This window comes from Taudactylus pleione, unplaced genomic scaffold, assembly GCF_031769625.1.
Source record: "Taudactylus pleione unplaced genomic scaffold, aTauple2 ptg000627l, whole genome shotgun sequence".
Classification (NCBI taxonomy): Eukaryota; Metazoa; Chordata; class Amphibia; order Anura; family Myobatrachidae; genus Taudactylus; species Taudactylus pleione.
Window position 1 is genome coordinate 6951521 of NW_028285029.1, and position 14740 is coordinate 6966260.

Here is a 14740-nt window from a genome sequence, read left to right on the forward strand (position 1 = left end):
GCCTCACAGTATTTTTTTTTACCCAAAAATGTTATGTAAATTTTGCAGAAATCTTACTAGTTTAGTAAAATTAGTAAATTCAAATTTGTGTCTGTCTTTCTTTATAAACTAAACTTAGATTTTAAAGTATATTTGGAACTATATTAAAATGGTAGATATGTTTGTATTCAATTAGCGGCAAAAAGTCAGAATCTGCGAAAAAGTATTGCCAATTGTGACTTTTGCCAGGCGGAAACAACTCCGTATGCAAAACAATATAGTTTTCGTGTACGCGAAAATGCAAGGCAATGTAATGGTAACACTGCTTAGTAAATAGACCCCTTCTGAAAAACATTACAGTTTGGGTTTGGTAATGGTATCTATACACTTTGAAAATATACATAAATAAGAGTATTTACATACTTAAAAATGTGTTTATACACTTATATGCATTTATATTTGTTTATGGATAGATATTTCCTTTTTAACCTTTTTCCCCCCCCAAAAACATGTCACATACAACTCTCCATTCACACCTAGGTCTATTTTTTGGTGAGATAATGGTAATGTTTTATATGCGAGTTTCGAACTCGCATCCTATTACATTGCTCGAGTTGTATGTACACACTGGTGAAAACATCTGGATGCAATTTTGAAAAAATGTGCGATTTGAAAAATGCGAGTTTGCATGATCTCGCTCGTTATTACATTGGTAAAGATTAAAAAATGTGCGAGTTTTGCGGCAAACTCGCAATTTTGCAAAACTCAAACTCTTTTACATCCCCCCCTAAGTGTTGATACATTTTTAACATCAGATTGTTTTATTGTAAAAAAGAGACATCATTACTTTTCAGTGGGAAAGCTGGGGAATGAGTGGGCAGTTTGCGGCCACCTGAATAAAGTAATAAATCCCTCCATTTGTAGGGACCTTGTTTCTGACTGCTACAGCTCACAGTCCCTGTCTCTTCTTTAGAGGCCCCTCTACAGTAGCCTAAAAGGAGTTGATGATTTTTGAGAAGTAGTTAATTAGATCTGAAGGGAGGTTATTGTGAGGCAGTTTCTCGCTACAGGATGGCAGCAGCATCCCGGCGTGCGGGATGCTGATGGTTGAAATACTTGCACTGGAATTTCCAACAGCATTGGGATCCCAGTGCCAGAATCCCAACCACAGCATCCCGAAGGTAAGTATCGGGGGTTACGGGAGTGTTAGGTTTAGGGTTAGAGGACAGGGCTAGGCACTATGGGGTTAGTAAGTTTTGGGGTGCGGGGAGGGGCCTGTTAGGGTTTGGCAACAGAAAGGGATGGTTAGGGTAGGGAGAGGGGTAGGGTTAGCATACTGACCAACAAGTGTCGGTATGTTGACTCTGTCGGGATTCCAGCATCAGTATTCTGACTGCCGGGATCCTGAATGCCAGCATCCCATACCCAACCTGCTCTTTATATTGTTTTTCAGGAACTAAGAAGCTCACTGCATTGCACAATTACAGACACTAATATATTTTATATATTGTACAACAGTCAACAGGAAGCTCTCTATATTCTATGGGGGGGAGGCGGGATGCTCTTTGTATTGAATTCCAGTCACTTAAATGCTCTCTGCAATGTAGGTCACTTGGTTGATCTCTATTATATGACAGGCACTGGGAAGCTCTCTGTATTGTATTGCAATCTCAGTCAACCAGTGCATCTTTGAGGTGTTGATTCACATTGATTTCTACAGTCAGATTCCAAAAAAGTTTATAGGTTACTGATCTCAAACATAAATATTGCTGCTGATGGTTGTGTGCTAATAGTGAGTCTGTTGGCATAAATCTAACATATACTGCAGAAGCTGGAAAGTGTTTGACTCAAGATGTAAATAGGTCTCTATATGAGCAAAATATTCCCCTTGTGCACGGGCTTCTTACGTGCAAATTAAAATAATTTTGAATCAGACTCATTGTCTTCATCTGTTAATATTATCTTCCAATACAAAGGCATTTATTACAGGCAATCAAATCAGATTATGATAAACTGTTTTATTTTCCCTTGACCAAAAGAGTTTTTTGGGTTACTTCAGGTCTCATCAGTATATAGCAGCATTTAGGGAAAAATATACAGCCTAATATTCCAATGCAAGAAGCTAATATAGCAAAAACCTCTACAACTACCAAATGTTTCCCCTTAGTACTGAGATAAGCTGGGATGGCACAGACCCAAACACTGCAGAACACCAGCATGCTGAATGTGATGTATTTGGCCTCATTATAGATGTCAGGTAATGTCCTCACCATGAAAGCCAGAACAAAGCTCACAGCTGCCATAAGTCCCATGTAACCCAACATGAAATAAAAGGCCAGCACAGAACCCTCATTACATTGGATGATGATAGTCCCAGGAGTAGTGTCCATGTTAATCTCTTGAAATGGAGGAGAAACTGACAACCAGATAACACCATTCAGGACCTGCACAGATGAGCAGATCAGTACTAAAGAATTTGGTAGCTTAACTCCCACCCATTTTCTCCAGTAGCTTCCGGGTCTTGTAGCCTTGAAAGCGATGCAAACGGTGATAGTCTTGGCCAGGACAGAGGACACAGTGACAGTAAATATGGTTCCAAAGCAGACTTGGCGTAGCATGCAGGTTATATGCTCTGGACGGCCAAGGAAAAGAAATACACAAAGTAAACTTAACTTAAGAGATATGAGGAGAATAATGCTGAGGTTCTGATTATTAGCTCTGACTATTTGGTTGTTATGGAAGGAAATAAATACTCCAATTATGAAAACAATTACAACAGAAAATAATATGGCTGTGATGGAAAACACAGATGCTATAGTGTCCATTTCATATGAAAGAAACTCTTGAGCTTTGGCAATACATAGGTTTTTTGCATCATTAGGCCATTCAGTATCAATGCATTTCATGCAATTTTCATTGTCTATGGAATAAACATGTGACATAAACAAAAATATTTAATCAATAATGTTGCCCTCAATTATTTTCTCTCTTCCTTACTTCCTCATGCAATCTCGCCATCTCTCTTTCTTTCTCCATCCCTCTCTCTCTTTCTGTTTCTCCCTTTTATTGTCTACCTTTCTTTTTTTACTCTAATTTTCTATCTCATTCCCCCTTGCTTCATTTCCTTTTTTGATTTTGTCTCTCTCTACCGCTCCTACATTTTAGTTAGTAAATCAATTTATAGCATTTTCTGATCAATTCAGAAAATTTCAGAAATGTTTTCTCATCTGCCAACAAAATCTCAAAATCAGTAGAAAATATGAAGTTATGCTTTTGAACCTATGTGACTCTAGACATGAGATGCCAGCAACCAATGATTGCTATTTTCACATTTTCTTTTAAATATATAAAAACTCAGTAATCGTGTTGATAAACTAATTAATTAACACAGTACATGTAGTGATTATCTAGCGTATAAAAACATCGCAAAATTTGCTTGAGATCTAATATACTATACAGTTAAAAATGCACAACTTCCCAATCATTTTAAAACACCATACTGTAGATATTATATACTGGAAATACTAAATATTGATCCCTGAGAAACCAACCTTTGGATGGCTCTAATAATTGTTCCTAATTTCTGAACTGTTGACAATGTTAGGATTCAGAAATGTACTTCAATGCTGTATCCAATACTTTTAGGGGTCAATTCATTATCATTGGCAAATTTAAATATACATACTGTATAAAAAAAAAGATGACTTGCATTTTAACTGCATATAGTTACATAGGCTATCGCTAACCAATCACTGCATGTGTGCAAGTGCGGGTTTGGCGCATGCACAGTAGCAAATAATCAGAAATACAAAATCAAAAATACATTGTATGCTTATCTGAGTCAAGTCCTGTGTCTCTGATTAGAGATATGTTGGTTTGTTCTATCTGTGTCTCCATGATGACACATACTGTAAAGTTATATGTAACCTCTCTTTACAGATATAGAGGGAGGTTGTGTAAAAAGGAAGAGTTCCATACAGGGGAGTATTTACAGAGGAGGGGGCCCATGTAAACTCACCCCCTCATAATGACACATTCAGTAGACTTCAGACACTAGTCTGTGCCTTGAGTCTACTGCGCATACTGCCTCAACATTTTCCCAGCAATTTCCCTACTGCGAATGCTGCTGCAACATATTCCCAGCAATGTCCCTGCTGTGCATGCTGCCGCACCATTTTCCCAGCAATTTCCCTAGTGCGCATGCTGCCGCACCATTTTCCCAGCAATTTCCCTACTGCGCATGCTGCCGCCCCATTTTCCCAGCAATTTCCCTACTGCGCATGCTGCCGCCCCATTTTCCCAGCAATTTCCCTACTGCGCATGCTGCCGCCCCATTTTCCCAGCAATTTCCCTACAGTGCATGCTGCCACACCATATTCCCAGCAGTTTCCCTTCTGTGAAGGCTGCTGCACCATTTTCCCAGCAATTTCCCTAATGCGCATGCTGCCACACCATTTTCCCAGCAATTTCTCTACTGCGCATGCTGCTTCACCATTTTCCCAGCAATTTCCATACTGCGCATGCGCAGTGTGTTGAGAAAGTGGCCCCTGCAGCCACTTTCCAGGCATTCTGTGTAGGACCTCTCCAGCCAACATGGGACTTCAAAGAGGTAAGTATTTGGAAGTATGGGTGCACGGTGTGAACCCTGCACCCATTACAGATACACCCCTGGTTACATGCAATAATGGATCTCTAAATGAAACATGGGGTGTATTTGGAAAAAAAGAATATTTGAGATGTCTGCGGACTATTCTGAGACTGGTCAAAGTTACTTTGGGCTGGGGTAAAAAAACAATAAAGGGTATATTTACTAAGGTGTGGGTTTTATTAAGTGGAGGTGTTGCCTGTAGCAACTATTCAGATTCTACTGTATTTATCATTTATCTACCAACTTCTAGGAAATAATGGCTAGAATTTGGTAAGTTGCTATGAGCAACATCTCCACTTCTAAAAACCCACACATTAGTAACTATACACCTAAGCCTGCAAATGATGAAAATTTATTTTTTGTTTCTTACCAAGTACTTTGTGAGGTTTATTGGGTAAACTATAAGTGGTCTGGTGTCATTCTGACATTTTTCTCTTTAAGCAATGAGTTAAATGTTTGATTATATCCAGTGGTGGCTCCAGGGGAGGGGTTGCAGCGCAGTTCAAAATTCAAGTAGGGGAGCCACACCAATTGTCATTTTAAACAAAGCCAAACATCACTGGCTGGGACTCACTGGCAGTTGGTTCGACTCCATTTGAATTTTGAACTGTGCTGCAGCACCAACGCCGGGGGCCGCCACTGTTTGTATGTAATATTTTAGGATGAATTTCAAAAATTCTGTTTAATTTGCTGCACCCAGATAATATTTACTAAAATAGATGAAAACCAATATTAAAGATAACATGTTGGTTTGTGCTGATGTTTGAGAAAAGATTGTTGTGTAATCATTTACTTTACCCTTCATTTGTGCTTTCAAATCTAAGGGGTCTATGTACTAAGCCTTGCAGAGAGTGGACAGAGATAAAGTACCAACCAATCAGCTACTAACTGTCACTTTATAGGCTGTGTTTGAAAAATGACAGTTAGTAGCTGATTAGGTGGTACTTCATCTAATTCCACTGGATTTCTCTCCAGGGCTTAGTACATAGGCCCAGATTCAGACCCGCTCGCAAGGTCTGTGGGCGTTTTTTTTTTTTTCTTTTGTCTGGCCACTCACAAAGCTGTGGGAGACATCCCACAGTTTGTGTGAGCGGGCAGGAGGCCGTCATGATAATTGAGACCATCGGCCTTGCAATGGTACCCTGTGGTAGGGTCTCGGCTACCTCAAGGCCGAGTGGGCTTCCTGCTCTAATAGAGCAGGAAGTCCACTACTGACATCACTTGTGATGACAGTAGGGCCTCCCACGAATGCTTGGCGTTCCTAAAGGAACACCTGCGTTTGTGCAGCCACCCCCCCTCCCCACCTACAAAACGGGGTGAGCAGTCACTCGCCATCAACAGCCGCCCTGTCTTGTAGCAAGCGCCATAGTGACTGAGCTGCAGTCGCTGGACGTGGCTCGCGCACGCCAGCCGTGGTGCGTGCGCAGTGGGGCACCATCGAGCCACTTGCGAGTGCTGGGCGCTTGCGAGCAGCTCTGAATGAGCTCCATAGACCGCTAAATATTAACATAGTATAAATATACTATACCAGACTTATTGGATATTTCTCCTTCTGAACATGGTGCACAGTCATAGCAACATGCATGGTGTCCTCCCATTGTAGCTTTTCTGAATCCATCAAGACACTTTTCAGAACATTTACCCCATGGCATCTATTGAAAAAGAAAAACAGATAATGAGGGTTTAACTAAATCTTCCATAAAAAGTAACTATTATTTATTTTTACATATATATTAATTGAAGCACCGCAATTCATTAGATCCAGACAGAGGAAACATTCACAATCAGAGGTCTTATATTTTTAAGGAGTTACAGATTATTCGACAGAACAGAATCACAATGTGACATGTGGGGGTTAACAGTAAATATTATTTGGGGGACATCCCCATAATGTTGCTCACCACTAAGGAAAAAAAACTCATAGCTTTGAAATTATTTATTAAATGCAGTCATATGTGTAATCCAAACAATCTACTATAAAGCTATGTAAACAAATAACCCTATGTGACCAATGGGGGTTTGAGGAGCCATATGAAGAATCCAACTAAGGCCCGTATTAAATTTGAGGTGAATGTCTGGATCCGCGATACTTTTCACCGATGGCATAATTTTCGCCTGTTTTGCTTTTACCACGTATGCAATTTGAAAGACTTTCCGCCCAGGCGGAAAGTCAATGCAATGTAATAGGCAAAAAAGTTTTTCCTATGAATAGCAGGCAGAAAAAAGTGCAGAATTGGGATTTTGGGGAGCAACATTGCCGGAACCCCCCTGCAGCCTTCAGACAGTCCCCCAAAGGTAAACTGTTTCAAAAATGTAAAAAAAAACACTTAAGAACACCACAAAAAATCACTTTCAATTTGGGGGGGGGGAAATGTTGGGGGACAAAGTTAAAAACTAGTGAACTTGACTCTTGAGGGGACCCCAAGTATGCCCCAAGTACTCTTTTTTATTGCAGGTGTTTGTGGCAGGTGGATTTTTCACGATGTTTTCAACTTCACTTTAGCAACTTTTAAATATGCTGACCCCCATTTTCAAGTACCCCAAATTTGCTGGGATAACTTATTTTTTGGAAAAAAAACTCCTGAATACTATTCTGCATCACATATATAAAAACGCTATTTCGCAGCTATTGAGCCCATTTAAAAACACCAAATACCTTCAGTGAGCCAAATTGGGGGGCACCATAGGGAACCCCCATGTCAGAGCATCTTTTGGGAGGTGTCAGGCTGATTTCCCCAAATCTGAGAGTACTTTCCGCCTATTCAAGTTTCGCCGGATCCCATTTTCGCATACTTTCAAATTTAATATGGGGTAAAGCGGGCACGTGCGTGATACTTTTCCGCCTACAAAACAGGCGAAGTAGGCAAAAAGTCCAGACTGCAAAAAAGTATCGCGGCTCGCTCAAATTGAATACGGCTCTGAGTTGAGGGGAGGTTATTGTGAGTGATAGGAGCCAACCATCAACCTTCAAAAAGTATGAGAGGGTAACAACACATCAAAGCTGTTTTACCAGTCCTGTTCGGAGAACCAACCAATAGTAGCACTAACATAGTGCTGTGCCTGAAAAAATTAATTGGAAAGTACCGGGTCAAAAAGACAACCAATATCCTGCCATTGCCAAATTTTGTAGCATATTCAAAATCAAGGAAAGAGAATCCTTAGTAACACATTTGAGCTCATTCAGAGCCGCTCACAGACACCCAGCTCTTGGAAGTGGCTCTATGGTGCCCCACTGCGCACACGCTGCATCCATCGTGCACGTGCACGAGCCCCGTCCAGCAACTGCAGCTCAGTAGCTACAGGGCTTGCTACAAGACGGGCGGCTCTCGATGGTGAGTGACAGCTCACCCCGTTTGTAGGCGGGGAGGGGGGTGGCTGTAAAAATGCAGGCATTCTTATAAATAAAACAGTAGTACAAGGATTCCTGGAGCAAAAGAATAGGATTAAAGCTGCCTGCTTCCAAACAGGGTTAACACCCTTTAACCCAAACACAGAATATACCAAACAAAAAAATTGAGTGGAAACACCGGCGCTAATCCTTCACCACTAAATACTCAAAGAAATACCACTCCCCTTCTTTTGATCATCTTCTCTTCCTTGTTCCAATTGGAAGTGTTAAAAGATCGTGTGTTGCAATTTGGAAGAAAAGATTCAAAAATGGAGACCTGATAAATCGACTTGATTTTGACAGAGCATAGCACGTTTTGGGAGGTGTATCTAGCAAATAGTTGTCCATAGTAACCCCAATCTGCCAGAAGTTTTATCGATCTATATACATCAATTTATCAGGTCTCCAATTTTGAATCTTTTCTTCAAAATTGCAACACATGATCATTTAACACTTCCAATTGGAACAAGGAAGAGAAGACGATCAAAAGAAGGGAAGTGGTATTTCTTTGAGTATTTATTGGTGAAGGATTAGCACTGGTGTTTCCACTCAATTTTTTTGTTTGGTATATTCCCTTAGGAATGCCTGGTGTTTGTGGGAGGCCCTACTGACATCACTAGTGATGTCAGTAGTGGACTTCCTGCTCTATTAGAGCAGGAAGTCCACTCGGCCTTGCGGTAGTCGAAACCCTTCCACAGGGTCTTGTCGCAAGGCCGATGGTCGTGATTATCGTGATGGCCTCCTGCCCACTCGCACATGCTGTGGGAGGTCTCCCACAGCTTTGCGAGTTGCCAGACAATATAAATAAAATGACAACAGACCCTGCGAGCTGCCAGCTGCAGCAGGCGGGTCTGAATCAAGGCCATTGTCAGTAAGTGTAGAGAATTTCACTATAGCAGTGCAAAGGTTATGCCATAAAACATGGGAAGGGCTTGTAAAAGACAAAACCGGGTAGATAGACAAGATGGTATAGGGGTCAACCCTGCCTAGTCTAATGCTGCATGGTCACAGGATCCCATTTGAACCCATTAACTAATAATGACAAATATAAACAATGAATAAGCCAAATAAATACAGTATTGAAATAACATATTTCCAGAACCTTAAACAGATGAGACCAGGCCACAGAGTCAAAAGCCTTATAAGTGTCTAATAGAGATGTGTGGTTTGGTGTTGCTGAAACCTGAATACACCCGAACTTTTGGATTCCAAGTCAAAAAGAGTTTTGGCTTGGATCACTCTTTGGGTTCCGGGTTGAACCAAGGACCAACTCGGGTCTGCTGTAAGTTCAGAACTCAGATCTGAAAACTGAATCTTGGGTTTTGGATTGCATATAAACAGGTCCAAATTACATGAGTTTTCCTTTATCAATTTTAAAGAAATTCAAAACCAAAACAGAAAAGAACCAAAACACATGAAAGTGGTTTTGCCAAAACCATAACATTTGAGGATGGTTTTGCCAAAACCAAAACACAAGGGTCTGAGCACATCTCTACTGTTGAGGCTTAATAAAATATTCCTCGATTTAGAATTTTAGGCAGACACCGTAGTAGCCACAATTGCTGTTCTAGATACCTTTACTGAATATCGAACACAGACATAATGCTGGGAGGTGAGCAAGTCAGAAACAATAAGTTGTAATCTATTGGCCATAATTTTTAAAAAATACTTTAAAATTGTCATTCATAAGGGGAAGCAGTCGGGAAGCCGACGGACGTAATCCTGACCATCGGCTTCCTGACTGTCTAATCCCAGCAAGGCACTAATGACAGGCATTGAAATCCTGACACCTGTCATTAGACCTATGCCAGGAACCCGACACCCAGCTTTCCGATTGAAGGTAAGCCAGGCACCACGCGTGGGCAGCCACGGGGGGAATGGTTAGGTAAGGACTCCCGGGGGTGATATAGGGTAAGGCATCCCCCCGGGGAGGGTTAGGTTTAGGCTAGGGGTAAGGGGGGTTAGGATTAGGCACCCCCGGGGGAGGTTAGGGTTAGGCACCCCCCCGGGAGACTTAGGTTTAGGCAGCGGGGAAGGGGTAGGCACCAAGAGGGGGGGTTAGTGTTAGACACTGGGGGGGAGGTTAGGGTTAGGCACCCCTAATGGAGGGTTAGGGGGTAGAATTAGGTTAGTGAATACTTACCTTTTGACGATTGGGATTTTCACCCCTGCCGGGTTGCCGCTGTCAGAATTTGAACTGCCGGTCGTACGACCAGCAGTAAATCATACTGATTCCATTCATAAAATATATTGGACTATAAGAGTCTACATATAGCATATCTCTCCATGATTTTTGCATAAGCATGGTTTAATATATTTACAAAAGTGTATCAGTGAGCTCATGACAGAGTCTTTTAAATTATAACCCCGTGTAGCTCTCTGGGGATGGGGTCAAATGAGTCTGTTAGCCAGAAAGGACCTGTTACGAATCCCCATGCCTACTCCATGTGAGACCACAAGAACCTGGCTAGCGATATCTTAAACAATAACAACCGCCCCTTGTTCCCTTAGAACTTGGATACGTTCACCGGTACTTAGGCAGCCACCTGGACTTATGCTCAGGGTAGTAGCGGCTCACATGGAGGTACAAGGGAATTCAATAGGTGAAATGTACAGTTGGAACAGATGCAGGTGATGGTATGGCATTGAGGAAAAGAAGAGAGGATATTTGACCAATGGTATGACTTGAAGTGGTCTAAAGTAGCACAGCAGCCGATGATGTGGCAACAGTATCGATGGTGTGGCAATAGTGCCATTGGTGTGGCAATTGTGCCAATGGTGCGGCAATAGCCATTAGTAAACAGTCTCATCTTTGGAAACGGCTTTGGGAGCCAATGATCCAGTGAATGTGCCGATGGTGCGGCAGTTGTACTGATAGTGCGGCAATAGTGCTGATGGTGCTGCAATTGTGCAAATGGTGTGGCAATAGCCGTTAATAAACAGTCTAAGTTTTGGCAATGGCTTTGGGAGCTGATGATGTGGCTATAGTGCTGATGGTGTGGCAATAGTGCTGATGGTGCAGCAATAGCTGTTAGAAAACAATGTAGGTTTTCACTGTAGCTGGGATGCCATATAGAAGTTGATGAGCTGATGGCAGCACGGGGGCTGCTTGGTGTGGCTAGGAAGCCATATGGAAGCTGATGAGCTGCTGGCAGCACGGGGGCTGCTGGTGTGGCTAGGAAGCCGTATGGAAGCTGATGAGCGGATGGCAGTACGGGGGCTGCTTGGTGTGGCTGGAAAGCTGTATGGAAGTTGATGAGCTGTATCAGGAGGAGAAACAAACAAACTGACCATGCATCAAAGCCGATGAAACTCACAGACACGCTATAGTCGGCACAGCTGCAATAGTCCAGTGAGTATAAATAGGCTGGTCCCAATCAGGTTTGCACTTGTGGAATACATCACTTCCTGAGGCATGCCAATCACCTAGCAAAAGGAACAACTGAAGTAACCCCGTCCTGTCTGGTCAACATGTTAGAAGGATTCAAGTTGTGACTGCGACTTGAAACATGACCATGGTTATTTCCCATTTAGTAATATCCCCTGACAATATGGCCCTCATTCAGAGGCGGTCGGAGGATGCAAGCAGTCGCTCAGAAAATGGGCAGCCACTTGCATCATGACTGGCCGCCTCTGTTTTGGTCATTAGGCTGTGGGTTAACACCCACAGCTCTAACGACCGCTTGGGTGCATCGCGACCATCGGGGCTTACGACGAGACCCTAGGGTAGGGTCACACTTGTCGTAAGCCCTGGAGAGCTTCTGGCTCTGTCAGAGCAGGAAGCTCTCCATTGACATCACTAGTGATGTCAGTGGGGCCTCCCCCAAATGGTAGGTGTTCCCATGGGAACTCCTCCATTTGGGCTGCCACCCCCTCGGCCCACCTTCCAAATGGGGTGAGCTGTCAATCAACATCGACAGCTCACCCCCTTTGGAAAGAGACCCACTATGACCGGCGCTATCTGTCATAGCGGGTCTCATGCATGTGCATGAGGGAGCCGGCTCCCTCATGCGCATGCGCACTGGACAAACATTGAGGTGGCCGTGCAGTCGTAGACCATACGGCTGACTCTGAATTAAGCCCTATGTCCCTTTTAGGCAAGGAAGCTTAGGCAGTGCTGCATAAACCAATAACCTCTCTAGGAGAGTATCATCAAAAGGAATAGAACTATAGAGCTCAATCTACAATTGGTGAAAACGTGATAAAATGTCTGGGGTAGTATATAGGTCGTGTCCATGGTCAAGTCCTTGATAGCCTAAATGAAAAAGCATTTTTTTTTACTACTAGGGATAACATTTTCCCTCCTTATTGTCCCACATGTAAAAGGGATGTTTGGTATAATCTTATTGTTGTGCCTGAGATGTGAGGAAAAATTGTAATACCCATTTGTTACATAGGAGACTAAAGTGGCTGCGGAAGGGGTGTCTACATACTGGTGGAATTTACGAGACACTGCGCCACTTAATTAACTACAACAAGCAGTGCTTTCTTGTCATAATTAAGATACAAAGCTAATAATATGTCCCCGCATAACTGCCTGTGATGTCTCCTTGAACAAAATGGGAGTATTCCAGTGGTTGATATATTTTTTTTATCAAAAAAATTGGATTGTGAATGTGATAAAAAACATTTAAAGTGCTCTGACCTGGAAAGGAAATCTGAGAAACGCCAACATCAGTCAAAAATCTGCAGATAACATAGTAGAAACATAATGTAACCACATAAAAATTGTAAAATCTAAGAAATAGTAAAGCCAATATTAAGGAATATTGGGAAGCAGGAATTTACTGTAACAGATCAGGAATATTGGGAAGCTGTAATATACTATAATAGATCAGGAATATTGGGAAGCAGGAATTTACTATAATAGATCAGGAATATTGGGAAGCAGGATTTTACTATAATAGATAAGGATTATTAGGAAGCAGGAATTAACTATAATAGATAAGGAATATTGGGAAGCAGGAATTTACTATAATAGATTAGGAATATTGAATTTACTAAATTAGATAAGTGCATTTTTAATGGAGACTTGTTTAGCCAATGTTGATACAAAATGATTAAAAGAACAGCTGAGAGTTTTCAGAGATTTTTCCTCTGAAATCTTAGGCACCTAAAACTAAACACTAACAGAAAAGTTATCCATGATACTTGGCATAGGTTAATAAAATGAAAATAAAATAAAATTTCTATCTTTTATCAAATTTGAGATATGTAAATTTAAATAAGTTAACACTGATGTCCAAGGTGCTCATGTATATAACATAGATGTCCAAGGTGCTCATGTAGAGAATATTGATGTCCATGGTGCTCATGTAGTGTAACATTGATGTCAATGGGGCTCATGTATAGTAACATTGCTGTCCATGGGGCTCATGTATAGTAACATTGATGTCCATGGGGCTCATGTAGAGTAACATTGATGTCCATGGGACTCATGTAGAGAATTTTGATGTCCAAGGTGCTCATGTAGAGTAACATTGATGTCCATGGGGCTCATGTAGAATAACATTGATGTCCAAGGTGCTCATGTAGAGTAACATTGATGTTCACGGTGCTCATGTAGAGTAACATTGATGTCCATGGGGCTCATGTAGAGTAACACTGATGTCCATGGGACTCATGTAGAGTAACATTGATGTCCATGGGGCTCATGTAGAGTAACATTGATGTTGATGGTGCACATGTAGAGTAACAATGATGTCCATGGGGCTCATGTAGAGTAACATTGATGTTGATGGTGCTCATGTAGAGTAACACTGATGTCCATGGGGGTCATGTGGAGTAACTTTGATGTCCATGGGGCTCATGTAGAGTTGGATCAACACAAAAGAACAAAATGCTCTTTTACATAAAGCACATGTACCCTAAAATGGAGAACATCAGATAACAGCTGCAAAATCAGTGTGAAAAAAAGTGTGTGGTCCACTTGATTTATCTGATACAATCGCTAGGCTATGGCACCCAAGGCTGGTGGCAATAGAGCAAACTGTGAGTCCCCCTGCCATAGTACCAACCAGCCCTGGGCTGATCAGCATTGGGCTACTGTATGTTCCCTGGGGCAGAAGTTCATAATTAAGGGTACCTACAGGGTATATCTAGGGACCTGATTGCCACTGGCAAAGTAATGGACTGGCGCCCCGCATAATTTCTGAATAATTACACTCTGTACTTATAATGTCTCCCCAGCCATACCCCTTCTGTCTCCCCAGCCATACCCCTTCTGTCTCCCCAGCCATCCCCCTTCTCTCCCCAGCTACCCAACTTCTGTCTCCCTAGCCATCCTCCTTCTGTCTCCCCAGCCATCCCCCTTCTCTCCCCAGCTACCCAACTTCTGTCTCCCTAGCCTTCCACCTTTTGTCTCCCCAGCTACCCACCTTCTGTCTCCCTAGCCATCCCTCATGTTTCATCAGCCAGCACCTCCTTTTATTTCATTAAGCAGCACCCCTTCTGTCTTCCTTGCCATCCTCCTTCTGTCTCCCAGCCAGCACTATTCTGTCTCCAAAGCCATCCTCCTTCTGTTTCCCCAGCCATCCTCTTTCTGTATTCCCAGCTACCCCCTTCTGTCTCCCCAGCCATACCCCTTCTGTCTCCCCAGCCATCCCCCTTGTCTCTCCAGCCATCCTCCTTCTGTCTCCCCAGTCATCCTCCTTCTGTCTCCCTGCCTACTCCTTCTGTCTCCCCAGTCATCCTCCTTCTGTCTCCCTGCCATACTCCTTCTGTCT

General features: G+C 42.4%; 1 protein-coding gene across 1 annotated transcript in view; it reads right to left on the reverse strand.

The window, feature by feature from the left end:
* Positions 1 to 1997: 1997 nt before the first annotated feature.
* The window catches only part of LOC148479288 (vomeronasal type-2 receptor 26-like), a 62756-nt gene continuing 50013 nt past the window's right edge, over positions 1998 to 14740 (reverse strand). The window contains exons 4-5 of the mRNA XM_088454702.1: positions 6156 to 6279; positions 1998 to 2899 (exon numbers count right to left, since the gene is read on the reverse strand). Coding sequence (XP_088310828.1) covers positions 1998 to 2899; positions 6156 to 6279 — 1026 coding nt within the window. The remainder of the gene's footprint in view (positions 2900 to 6155; positions 6280 to 14740) is intronic.